The sequence below is a fragment of the Siniperca chuatsi genome, linkage group LG6 (assembly GCF_020085105.1).
Source record: "Siniperca chuatsi isolate FFG_IHB_CAS linkage group LG6, ASM2008510v1, whole genome shotgun sequence".
NCBI classification, from domain to species: Eukaryota; Metazoa; Chordata; class Actinopteri; order Centrarchiformes; family Sinipercidae; genus Siniperca; species Siniperca chuatsi.
In genome coordinates, this window is record NC_058047.1 from 11,241,556 (window position 1) to 11,254,414 (window position 12,859).

At 38.6% G+C, this 12,859-nt stretch overlaps 1 protein-coding gene across 4 annotated transcripts in view; it reads right to left on the reverse strand.

Moving 5' to 3' along the window:
• Positions 1–10: 10 nt before the first annotated feature.
• Positions 11–12,859, reverse strand: part of abca7 (ATP-binding cassette, sub-family A (ABC1), member 7) — a 35,418-nt gene continuing 22,569 nt past the window's right edge. For all 4 annotated transcript variants that reach the window (XM_044200536.1, XM_044200534.1, XM_044200535.1 and 1 more), the window contains 18 exons: positions 12,275–12,307; positions 11,998–12,103; positions 11,834–11,908; positions 11,404–11,573; positions 10,674–10,851; positions 9,664–9,779; positions 8,976–9,120; positions 8,501–8,624; positions 8,038–8,167; positions 7,444–7,570; positions 7,035–7,097; positions 6,275–6,381; positions 5,545–5,686; positions 5,240–5,374; positions 4,721–4,824; positions 4,473–4,565; positions 2,663–2,912; positions 11–2,128 (listed from right to left, as the gene is read on the reverse strand). In XM_044200536.1, the coding sequence (XP_044056471.1) occupies positions 1,655–2,128; positions 2,663–2,912; positions 4,473–4,565; positions 4,721–4,824; positions 5,240–5,374; positions 5,545–5,686; positions 6,275–6,381; positions 7,035–7,097; positions 7,444–7,570; positions 8,038–8,167; positions 8,501–8,624; positions 8,976–9,120; positions 9,664–9,779; positions 10,674–10,851; positions 11,404–11,573; positions 11,834–11,908; positions 11,998–12,103; positions 12,275–12,307 (2,572 nt within the window). In that variant the 3' untranslated portion in view covers positions 11–1,654. The remainder of the gene's footprint in view (positions 2,129–2,662; positions 2,913–4,472; positions 4,566–4,720; positions 4,825–5,239; positions 5,375–5,544; positions 5,687–6,274; positions 6,382–7,034; positions 7,098–7,443; positions 7,571–8,037; positions 8,168–8,500; positions 8,625–8,975; positions 9,121–9,663; positions 9,780–10,673; positions 10,852–11,403; positions 11,574–11,833; positions 11,909–11,997; positions 12,104–12,274; positions 12,308–12,859) is intronic.

Genomic DNA, 12,859 nt, shown 5'->3' on the forward strand with positions numbered 1-12,859 from the left:
ACTCACAACATTCAGCACAGTATTTTTATTTTTTAAAAATGTTACAGGAAACAATATAGTTTTATTTTCCTTCATGACAAAACATTCACAACAGACATATACCCGTTTTTTAATCTATGCTAGCGTATTTTCAGTATATAATGAAAATCTTACAGTAGATGCACAGATAAATTAATGTTCAAGTAGAACTTTTCAAGCATAATAAAAGTACATTCAGTAGTACAGACATTCCAAAATGAGACATTTTAATCCTACTTAATGTTTAGGTTTTGCATCATTTCAGCTTTTTCAATACATTTAACCTTTTTAAACATAATATTTTAATGTAACAGTTTACATTTTGGAATAAAACCATTCTGGTACTTAATTTTGTCTCATGCCTGTAGTTACTATTGTAACAATCTTTTGAATATGTAACACTGCATTACAGTGCAGTAACAACCTGCTTTAGACATTCAGTCAGCTGTGTAATTTTTTTTTATAGAAAAAAAAAAAGACAGAAAGAAGAACAGTTTATTAAAAGAAACTTTTGACCAAAGGCAAAGTTGTTGTGTCTGGTGTTTACAGCTCAGACTGAACGCTACTACTACTTCTTTGATTGTTTGATCTATTATAATTCTTTTGACTGAGTGTGAATTGTTACGTATAAGTTTTGTAACAAGACTTTGCAGCTAAAACAGTGTAGAGTCACACCTGTGTGTCTGGACTTGAAAACTTTTTCAATAGTTTTATGTATTCGTTTTTTTTTTTTTAAATAATATCTTGTGATAATTAAATACATTTTCCAGACCTTTCAAGAGCTGTGCAGGAAGCCTGGATGTCAGATTCCTCCATAAGATGAAAAACATGACTTAATTATTACATAACGAAAGTGACAGTAAATACCAGGCAGAAGTAAAGATTGTTTTTCCTCATCATATGTAATACCCTCTGTTTGGACAGTGACACTGTTGACAATGACATATCACACAAAATAAAAAAAAAAGACAGATAAAAGACAAATAAATTATTGATTTACAAAACAATAACACTTGTAAAGTTAACCATTAAACATTTAGGAGGCATTTAACATCTTATTCTCCACATGAGAGATACTGTATAATGTTCTGAAATAACCCCTAAAATGCTTTCTGATATATAAAATCATCTTAATAATTACATGCAACACAAGTACTCCAGCTACTGTTTGAGTGTTTGCAGCATTTTCTTTTTTAAAGTGCTTTCTGCAAAATAAAGATGAGATTGGGAGAGGTCCAATGATTGAGCCCTGAGGAACGCCACCCCTTGTTTGTACATCAAGCTTTGCATAATATTCTTTCAGGATAAATAAACCATAACTTTGGAGTGATGAGATTGATACAGAAAGAGAAGACACAGTGTAAGATTTATGAACTCAAATAAAGGGTGTAAAGCTACAGATATGTTAACAAGGTGAACAAGGCACCAAAGCCGTATTAGGAAGCAGTAACTTTTGGTTCTTTCTTAACACTTTCAAAGTCCATCTTTTTCACTGTCCAATGTTTCATGTTGCATATTGAGGTTGCTGCCAACATTGAGCAATATTCAAATAAACATACAGTAAGTAATAAAAAGCTTTTGACTGTTTGGAAGTTGGTCCTTTCAACCAGGCATCCTCTGCTTGTGTCAGTCCACTTCACAGTGTGCTGTCCTGTGTGTTGCTGTCGACCATAAAGAGTGCAGAAGGATTTTTACTGGAGCTCTCTGCTCTGTGTTTGGACTCACTGGATTTACTGGATTCTCCCTGAACTCCACTGTTACTGCTGTTTGATCCACTGCTGCCTCTCTGATGCGTCTCCTCTGGCTGAGGTATTCTGGTCATTGCTGTACTGCTGCTTTTTTCTCCGTTAGCTTTGCCTTCTTTAGATTTGACCTTGCCAGCTTTTGCCTTTTTTGATTGACCCTCTTTCGGTTTGCTGCCAGATGATTTCCCATGCTGCTGTGGAGTCTTGCTTGGCTGAGGGGGTGTGATTGGTGGCTGTGGTCGGATGGTGGGAGGGTTAATCCTGGAGGACAGCGCAGTCAGGTTGGTCTTCACTGTTCTGTTGCTGATGACCACATCTGTGAGATCATCGTCATCAGTCTGCTCTTTGGCAAAGTTCACAAACACCTAGAACAATGAACCAGCTTTTGTGTCACATTAATTAATTCTTTAAATCATTTATATTAGCCTGGTCTGCTATCCATAACATTCTTGTTCTTAACACATCTTATCATTGATGCTAACTAATATATCTAGCAGAAGCATGGAGATAGCATTAAAAGGTGGCTGGTAGCTTTTTCAGGTTAACTAAGCTCAAGTCTCAAGTGATGATTAGTCTCAAACTACAACTCAAAGATTGTTCAAGAGTTGAGACTAGTTTTCTTTATATTCCCTCATTACAGCATAATAATAATAATAATAATAATAATAATAATAATAATAATAATAATGATAACAATAATAATAATAATGATCATAATAATTCTCATGGGAAACGGCATCCCCTGAGCGATGGATACATTGCCTCAATAAAGAATATTTGGGATGCAGAGCTCTACTTAGTTCTATTTACAGAAGATCCTGGATCAGGACCATTACACCACCCTTTTGCAGAAATATGAGGTTTGAGCGCTTTCATCCCAGCTGCATCATCATCCTCACCTGGTCCAGGGTGGTTTGTGAAACAGAGAAGTCCATGATGCCCAACTCCTCATAGTTGTTGGCCAGCACATCGAAGACACGAGCGAGGCAGCAGGCGTGTGAGGGCAGCTGGAACTGCAGCACGTTCTGGTGGCGCTCCTTCAGCTCGACGCTGGGAAAAGAGCTCTTCATATAGGTGCTGATGGGGCACGAGTCTGGGTTGGATTTAGTGTCCACCAGACGGAGGATGATGGTGTAGCCATCCCCAAACCTGAAAGGTGAAAGACGGAAAGAAACAATAGATCACGATTATATTGATAGATAGATAGATACTTTATTGATCCCAAGGGAAATTTAGATATAGATAATCTGGATAGTGATAGATATCCACAACCATACATCATGCAGCTGCATAGTGAAACCCATTAATGTTGGTGCTATTACTTTTAAATTGTCTGACTGCATTGGCCAGTCAGCCTCATGATATGTGTTGTTCCTGAGAAGCATTGTAGAGTAATACATGCAGTCTACTGTGTGCAGCTTACATAGGACTATTCCACCAGTTTAGTGTTTGAACCAAATGTTTGTGTAATATACAGTATGAAATCAAAAACTCTACAGCTTAAATTCTCCTTGTAGTGATTTTATTTATTTAAATTATAAAGTCACTGTATACGACTTACAAGTACGACAACGAGTATCAAGAAAAAGGACACAGGTTATTTCCGCATGTTGACGAACTTAATTTCTCCTCAGGGATCCTCTAATTATTATATTCACATGGTAGTGATGACTATATTTCACAACAAATGAGCAATGGGCCATTTCGCTGAATAATTGCACCGTCTCAATATGTTTTAGGGTATGGGCAAGCAGAAAAAAAAAAATCCTATATCACAGTATACTGTCATTTTATATTGCGATATCTGTGTATGTATGTATAATGATATAATATATTTTCTGGAAAACCAATTGAGAAATGTTTATGGATAAAATTACCAGACAGAAATGTCTGTTTCTGACACATCCAGCTAATTAAATACCAGTTAATCATATATAAATCCAATATTACCATCAAACAGTCCTGCTCCTTCTTATTAAAGTGATAGATAATATGATATAAATGGTAAGAAAAGGAAAAATCTCTGACAGTTGAAAAATTTCTATTGTCTTACAGTATTTATTATCATATTGCCAAACTCTAAATAATCTTATATCTACTATTTAATATTATATATGACTTTTACTCGGTTGAGCTTATAAATCGTGAGCATAGACACTAATAAAGATGAGAGACTGTTTGGTTTTGAACTGGGGATCCAGATGAGCCGTCATTCTGTGTATTAATTAATATAATTTCAATGGCATTAATGACGACTTGATGATGTGTAAATTGAGCCAAACTCTGTGGAGATAAACAGTGCACGCATCCTTGTATACTCTCTTTGGTAAATTCCCTAATTCAGCACTTTTCAGACCTTGACTCATGACTGTAAACCTCATCAAGTGACTCAATCAGCTGCTTTAGTGTGACAGTAAACTCCCCAGAAATATCAGCACACAGAGGGTCCTTCACAGATCACCTCCCTGGGGACAATAAACTTCAAATCAAATCAGGAAGCACACTTTGGGTTCAATGCCCCTAAAAAGCCCAGCGTTAATTTTGTAACGGATACAACCGAAGAGGGGTCAAGTTTGGTAGTGTGGGCAGAAATCTCCCACATTCATTCATTGACTTTAATTTAGTGTTGTGTTTGTGTCAAGTTTAACTTGTATTGTTGAGGTTAGACAGAATATGCAAAAATCAGGAAAGATAGTAAATTGTGTTCACCTGTTCTTCAGGTGTTGTACAGATCCGAGACACTGGAATCTGCCGTTGACCATGATGGCCATTCTGGTGCAGAGAGCCTCACATTCCTCCATACTGACCATACAAACACAAGATAAAACCCATTAACATATGCACTATAAGGAAACTCTTAGCTGACAGGACATTGCTGGTCATCTTGCTAGTGTGTCTTGGCTATTAAAGCCATATACAGTATATATAAAAATCATTTAGTGTACATCTCCTCCTACCTGTGGGAGGTGAGAACTACAGCTCTTCCCTCTTTGGTGACACTGAGGATGCAGTTCCACAGAAACCTTTTGGCTTTTGGGTCCATGCCAGTGGTGGGCTCATCCTAACCGGAATTAAAGGAATCAAGGAAGCATAAAAGGAAACAAATATGTAAGTCAAAATACTAATACATTTTAGCAACATTACTGAACACTCTTTAAGCAAGAATATGATATACTGATATTACTAGATATTACTGTAGTGGCACCAAAAATGAAATTGAGAATGGGTGATGTCAAGTTTTATATGCAGTGTCTTTGCTGTGCATGTACGCTTTTGATGCAAGCTTGTTATGTGCAATATGTAGAGATATGCATGTGTTTTTAATGTTTAAAATGTTAGGCATTTCCCCCATGTTTATCCAAACAGAATTTAACAGGTGATATTAATACTAATCATTGTTTTCTGCGGTGGAGGAAAATGTTGTATGAGGTGACAGTAAATGTTACTGAATTCTAAAAATCAGTATCGATTCTCACCAGGAATATAACAGGCGGAGCCCCGATGAGGGAGATGGCAGTGGAGAGTTTTCTCTTGTTACCTCCGCTGTAGCCTCCAGCCTCCCGCTCAGCGTACTGGGTCAGTCCCAGCTTCTTCACCCCCCACTGCGCCACCTACAGGATAGCAAAGAAGGTACATTACTTTATAATCCTGCACAGTGCAGCTAAATATACCTGTCACTCCACATTCATTTTTATCACCTTGTCTGAGAAAATTCAGATATCACATGACTCATTGTCAAAACTTAATTTCAGTTTTGAGGTGAACTGCTCCTTTACGTTACCTTGGCGACAGACTCCTCTGGCACTCCCCGCAGGCGGGCGAACAGCTCCAGATGTTCCCGACCCGTCAGCAAGTCGCTGATGGCGTCAAACTGTGGACAGTAACCCATCAGCTGGTGGACTCGCTCCATCTCTGTCATCACACTGAGAATAACAGAAACACACAGTTTTACACAACTACCAATACTAATACTATTGCTGTTATTGAACTACTGCTAAAACTAGTGCTCCTTCTACTAGTGCTACCACAAGTACTACTGCTTCTGCCATTACTGCAACTACTACAATTACTGGTACTTCTACTGCTGCTTCTAACACTACCTCTAAAACTGGTACGCTTTCTGTTACTAATGTTCAACTACTACTACTACTACTACTACTACTACTACAGTTATGACTACAACTACTGCTCTTTTAGCTTATTTCAAATTTAAGGTATCTTGGTGATATTTAACTACCAAATAACCCAATACCGTATGCAAATTCAGTAAGTTGTTACTGAAAACATGATGTTTGTAATGTCTTTAATGTGCTCATAAAGAAAAAAAAAGAAGCACATTTTACATAACTTTTAATGTGGGTTAATTCAGCTTCACGTCCACATTCCTGTCCTCTTATATCCAGGATAGATTCTCACCCAAAAATCTCAAAAGGGACACATGTGTCATGACATGATATCTTAGTGGAACAAGGCCTTTGTAAAAGCAACTGGGTGGTGGTGAAGGTTTGTACCTGTAGTGATTAAGGAAAGCCGCTCCATAGGTGATGGCTGTGTCTCCGGTCAGCATACGAAAGGTAGAGGTCTTCCCTGCTCCGTTCACCCCCAGCAGGCCAAAACACTGGAGGACACATACACAACAACATCTAGTTACAAATATATTTATACATGCAGCAGCTGTAGTCAGCAGCAGGAAACATTCCCTTGAGACTACATGAAGTTATTTAGTCAAAACGTAGCTAAAATATAAATAAATATATATAATAATATATAATGTATAGATGTTTCACGCTACAATAGCAGCAGCAGAAACTACTGTAGTAGTATCAGTAATAGCTGTGGTTGTAGCTGCAGAAGCAGCTGTAGCAGAAGTAGCCTAGCAGGAGCAATATTAGCAGTAGCAGCAGCAGCAGCAGCAGTATTTTTTAGAAACAGCAGCACCAGTTGTGGAAGTATTAATAAACGGTTACAGTAATAGTAGTAGCAGCAGGAGCCGCAACAGCTGTAGAAGCAATACTAACACTAGTAGCAGAAGTAGTAGTTTCAGCAGCAGTGATAAAATAATCGCTAGGATATTTATAAAAATGCCTCTTTTTGGGAGAAAACTGATTCATCAATGAAACTGATGATCAGCAATGATTTCTGATGACTATCTACAGCAGATATACATGGCTGACGAACAGTGCTGATTCGGACAAAAGTCAGACAATGTATGTCTGTTTTCATTGTACTATGATGTAATGAGTGCTGCTGTTCAGTGTGTATATCTCTCACCTCGCCACGGGGAATCCCGAGGCAGAGACGATCCACCGCCGGCTTCCTGCCCGCTTTATAAACCTGCAAAACAACGAAGTACACAATGATGCAGTCATAGCAAGTCTGTCAGTGTAGGATCAGTATGAGAGGTTTATCAAGGACTGTGCTCATCACTGTGACTGAACACGCTGAGTGTACAGTATGTGCGGGTGCAAAAAGATGCTGTGACAATTTACTCATTAGTTTTCAGTTCCGATAAAAAAAATGATGGCAGACTAATTCTGACAAAAATACTCAAATAAGTAGTTTGAATGTTTTGTATGGGTTATTTTGTCCATCAAAGCTCGACTGAATTCAGAGATTTGATGCCATTCAGCCACAAGCGCATACAACAGTTTTACTTTTTAGGCTTGTATGCTGGTTGTACCTTGCTCAGGTCTATCATGGTGAGGATGTCTGATTGGGCTTTGCCACTTATGACTCTCTCCCTCTCCCTGGCGATGTCCTCATCCTCTGGACCAAGAGGAGGCATCTCAGGCTTGACCCACCACGGCCTGAACGGAGAGATACAAGAAAGCTATCGCTATCGCTGTCGCATGTTTCTACACAGAAGCCATTAATTGGTTTCACATATTTATTTATCTTATCCGCTTTTAGAAATGTCCTGCTTCACAATCATTGTGGTACAGATGCTGCAACTCGATTCCAGCCAAAAGCTCTGTTTGCATTTTATTAAAACATTTCAATCCCACTAACTACAACACATGTAAAATTATTTCATTATAGTCTTTCTTACAGCAAGTGCAACAGTACTGTAAGCTTAAACTCAGCACAACCATCCATTGAAGGAAGGAGGAACCATAACTAACAAAGTCAAAGGTCACAGCTACTGCATAGACAATACTTATGTTCAAAGACTGATCATAATCATCATCTGATGTAGGGTAGAGAAGTGCTGGGATGAAAAACAGAAAATGCAGAGAGGGTCTTCTGTCCATTGAGAGAGTTGTTTTAAACATACCTGAAGCGAATGAAGAACTTGTACTGCAGCAGTATGGTGAAGATGAAGAAGATAACACCTTCGGCTGCCATTGCAAACAGGTTCTTCCCCACAAAGTCCCACTGAAGAGGGTCCAGAGTCTGCTTTGTGCCTGGAGGAGGAAGAACCACACGCAAATACACTCTTTACATACATATATCTTTATATATCTTCAGTCCTGTGTGTTTGTTGCAGTCTAACATGCAGTTCAAGTGTTTAGGTATGCATGCAGTAATGCGCCATAGGTTGGTAACGAAACTCTCCCTCTTCTAACAACACAATATAAAATTTACTGTATATTATATATTCAAACTGCAGTGCACAATCACCACAAAAGCAGAGAAGTTTACGGTTTCTTGGGGTAGAATAGTTTTGGTTTTTGAACTACTGAACAGATTTTTGGATGGTAGATATCTACAGTATTTAGAGGCCGATATGTAGGTACCCAGTCTCTGGAAGGCGTCTGCCATGGCCTGGTTTTTGGCCATGTCGATGAGTCCACGTCCCAGGCAGAAATGAGGGAAGATGAGAAACACCTTCTTCAGGATCTTGTTCACCTCGTTCAGATGCTGAAAAAAATAAAATAAAATCCCCCAGAAATTGTTGACTAGTTAAAAGAGCACTAAATAAAAGTATCTTTTTGTTGCATTGCACAGAATAACTCAGCGATCACTGCTCAATATATCAAGACTTCAGGCTTTCCTACCTCCCTTCCACAATACATTTGTAAAATTGGGTTAAGAGCTCGATGTGATTGAATTCAAGCGCTCACTGATGAACGTGGCGTTGGTGTTATGTATAACTGTATAGCTGCTGTATAGTTTAATGCTTATGCATATCTGGCCCTTTTGTCTTATTATTATGTAGCCAATAAATAATGACTTCTTTCTGCTGCCTGTGCAGACTGGTGCTGTTTGTACCTCGTCAACAAACAGCTCCAGGACGAAGGTGGCGATGCTGCCATTGATTCCGATGAAGAGGTTGATGGAGGTCAGAACGACATAGGCGGTGCTGGGGACGGTGAACACAAAGGATGCTGGGTACATCAGAGGGGTGATGGACCATCTGAAAAGGATGATTAGGTTATTCAATGAGTAAAGACAAATACATTACTTCTGGTACAGACCATGATCCAACTGGGACAATAGAGACTTTGTTTACAGAGAGACAAGAAAATTGTGTAACATGAAAATATGGAAACCAGTTAAACTTTTTATTTTTGGCTTGGGGGTTTATTCAATCCCATAAAAGAAATCATCCTGTATCACATTTAGTTTGGCTTTGTAGTAATGTAAAAAGATGAATGAAGGAAGAAAGGTAAAAATCAAGATTCAAGCTCATGATCTCTCAAGTACACAGGATGTTCCCGGGCTGTGAAATTTATCCCAGTTAAGTGCAACATACTGGTAAGAATTATCTTTGGTGAATGAATGAGACAATTAACTTAAAATAGTGAGACACACAGATCAAAAAAACAAAACAAAAAACAACAACAACAAACTGTTTATCCTTGAGCACGGGGACAGACATGAGTCAGTCTGGTCAGATTTGATGATTTTAGATGTGTAACAGCATGGACAGAAGTCCGTGGAGTCTGCCTGAACGTACCCATAGAGCAGGAGCAGCAGGACGAGAGCAGGTAGGTTGGTCTCTGAGACGTACGACTGCTGCTGGAAACCGATGAAGATCAGTACCACCATGGTGGCTGGGACGGTGTAGTTCAACTGAAGAGATGACAACACAAAACTTTAGAAAAATAGGAAGACTTTCTTTTATGTGTGCTAGAAAAACCATCCATACGTGAAAGGCATTACAGTGCTCCACTTGAAGACAAACACAGAAAAGTGTACAGTTTAGGTTAAGTTTTTAAGTTGACCACAGCATTGCTTCCTTATTGTTAAGCTTCTTCAGTTACCAGGCATTCAGAAGAAAATGCAAGGGGGGTGCACTGGTGGGGGCAAGATGATGTTGCATTGCGTTGCAGCAAAAGTTCAGTCAGGTTAAACATTTTTGCTGGAGCCTTCTGTGTTGGCACTTCCACGGCAGCAATACAGTGGCATCATTGAAATGAATGAGTGGAATGTGTCTTTTCATGCAGTGCTGTTGTCTGTCCGAACACAGCCTTAGCTTTGGTCCTCATGACAAGCAATAAAATGTTTAATTCATAATAGAAAACCAACTCAGCCGCACGTGTGTCAATTATTAGTTGGACTTTTATTAAGATTATCTTAAAGTACATTAGGTAATATTAAATTACATTTCCAGAACTACTATTTTGACAGTAAAGATAGGATCTGAATATAATGTAGGTGGAAAGGTCATGTTGTGTTTTGTCGTAATCTGTGGCTTTTGTCAACCTCAACTGGCAAACTGGAGGAATTACAACATCACTGACAGAATGAATCTTTTCCAGTTCAAGTATGGGCCTCTCCTCTGCTGCAACACTAGAAAATTTACCTAATTTCCTCTGATGAAAAAATCCCACCAAATATGATCACAAATTACTTAACATATTTGCAGAGTGAGCGGATATTTTTTTCTATATGAGATCGTTGTCACATTGTGAAAACCTCACAATATAACAAGTGTGGGACAAGTGTGGCTGACAGTGTACTGACCATGTCCCAGGTGAAGTTGGCCAGCCAGTAGAGGATTGGTTTGACCCCGCTGACAAACTGAAGGTGTTTGGCTTTGCTGACTCGCTCCTCAATCAGAAAAAGGACAAAGCTGGCTGGCACAAAGGACATGGCAAAGATCACGCAGATGGAGACAAGAACATCCACTGATGTGGTCATCCTGAAAGAGGAAGCAGGGAAAACACAAGTCAGGTACAGATGAGGTACAAACACATATTAACATACACAAAACATACACTGTGGACCTATGTATTTTACAACTCACACTTTGTCCTCTTTTTTATTCCTGATATTCAATTAACATATTTTCCTTTTCTGTGTAACTTGTTCAAGGTCGTTTCTGTAAAATGTGTAAAGCAACAGTTCCTGACAAAAATGTTTTTGAACATTTCAGTCCATTTACTACATGTAAGCTTTACATTACTGCTCAAAGCACATCATTATGTTGTACAATAATACCGTATTCTTTTTTCTACCTTCCAGGCAGCCACTGGTTTCCATTCATGTTGGTATAAAAGTTTACTTTTTATTGCAGCCTTGTAACATCAAAATCCAAGCAGAGACTTTAAACTTCCTTGAGATAGTAATCCATCAGACCTAAAGTGTCCTGACTAAACTGAATTTGCCTCTAGAAACAGATGGGGTAATATAACAAGCACAAGAAACCACATATACCATCATCAATCTAAAAACTCCACAGCAGTGAACTAACATGGCCATTTCGGTGAGTTGTTCCTTGGTGAGGTTTAGCGGGTGGTTGTATGCAGTGATGCCGTGTTTTCTCCTCTCTGGACCTGGTGGCAGACTCGCTCTCAGCAGGCCGTTGTTCATCACGTTGACAAATGACACCATGGCATGCCATCCTTTGTTATTGTACCACACCTGAGTACAGCAAAGAGAGAAACATTTTTCACTATAAAACTCGATTGTAGCTGCAGGAAAACATCTGGACACACAGTCCAGTTGTTTTTGTTTCGCAAGTTGTTGACAGAAAAAATAAACATACAGCAAACAGCTATATGGAGCCGGACACACAAAACACATCACTTGTAATATGTGAATATGGGTTAATAAGTGTTTTACCTTTAAAGACAGACTGCAGAAAATGAAGAGAGAAGACAGATAAACAGACACACATTTACCTTGACATTGTTTTGACTGTTTAGTCCTCCTAGAAAATCCGGCAGTCTGTTAAGCAGATGATCCAGTGAACTGTTCTGTGATGAATCAAAGAACATCAGAAAACATTAAGAACATTCAGGAAAATAGCAGTTTCAGTTAAACACACCTGAAACCTCATTTATACCTGTGGAACTTGATAACGAGTTCTGATTGCCACGATCGAGTCTTGGACATGGTGGACTTGAGATAAAGTCTGGGTGGCGCTGCCCCCGAGGGAGAAGCCTCCGTATCTGCAACACAGAAATGAAACTTTTAATAATTTTTGGAAATCTACAATGTATGACCTTGTCCTTCAGAAGAGTAAAGTTTAAATAATTTACAAGCCTCAAACTGCAGATACTATGGCTATAAGTACTGCAGATATTTTGCTATCAAAATGATGTTTTATACCAGCAGCTTACCTGAATTCATTCACCCACTTCTTGGTTTTTAGGCTGTTAATGACACAGAGGGAAAAGAGTGAATGTGTGAGGAATATTAACACAATTTTGTTAATATTAACAATTTTGTTAATATTAACATTTTTTGTTCATTAAAGGGACAGTTCACCCCCAAAATACATATTTTTCCTCGTACCTGTAGTGCTATTTATCCATCTAGATTGTTTTGGTGTGAGTTGCCGGGTTTTGGAGATCACGGCCGTAGAGATGTCTGCATTTTTGGAATATAATGCAATGTCTCTTTCCAGAAATCATGACCCGGTTACTCAAGATAATCCACAGACCTTGTTGTGAGCAGTTTTATGTAGGAAATATTTTCTTTCTACATTAAACTGCTCACACCAAAACAATCTAGATGGATAAATGGCATGGCAGGCAAGAGGGGTGAGCTGTCCCTTTAACTACAGCTATCTGCCTTTTGATATGATGTTGGCATTCACTCAAAAATGACATCCATTTTTTTTTTTTTGTTTTTTTTAGAAACATGTAATATATTTCCATTCTTATATCTCTTAAATCAGACTGGTTTCAGGGACAATTTGAGTA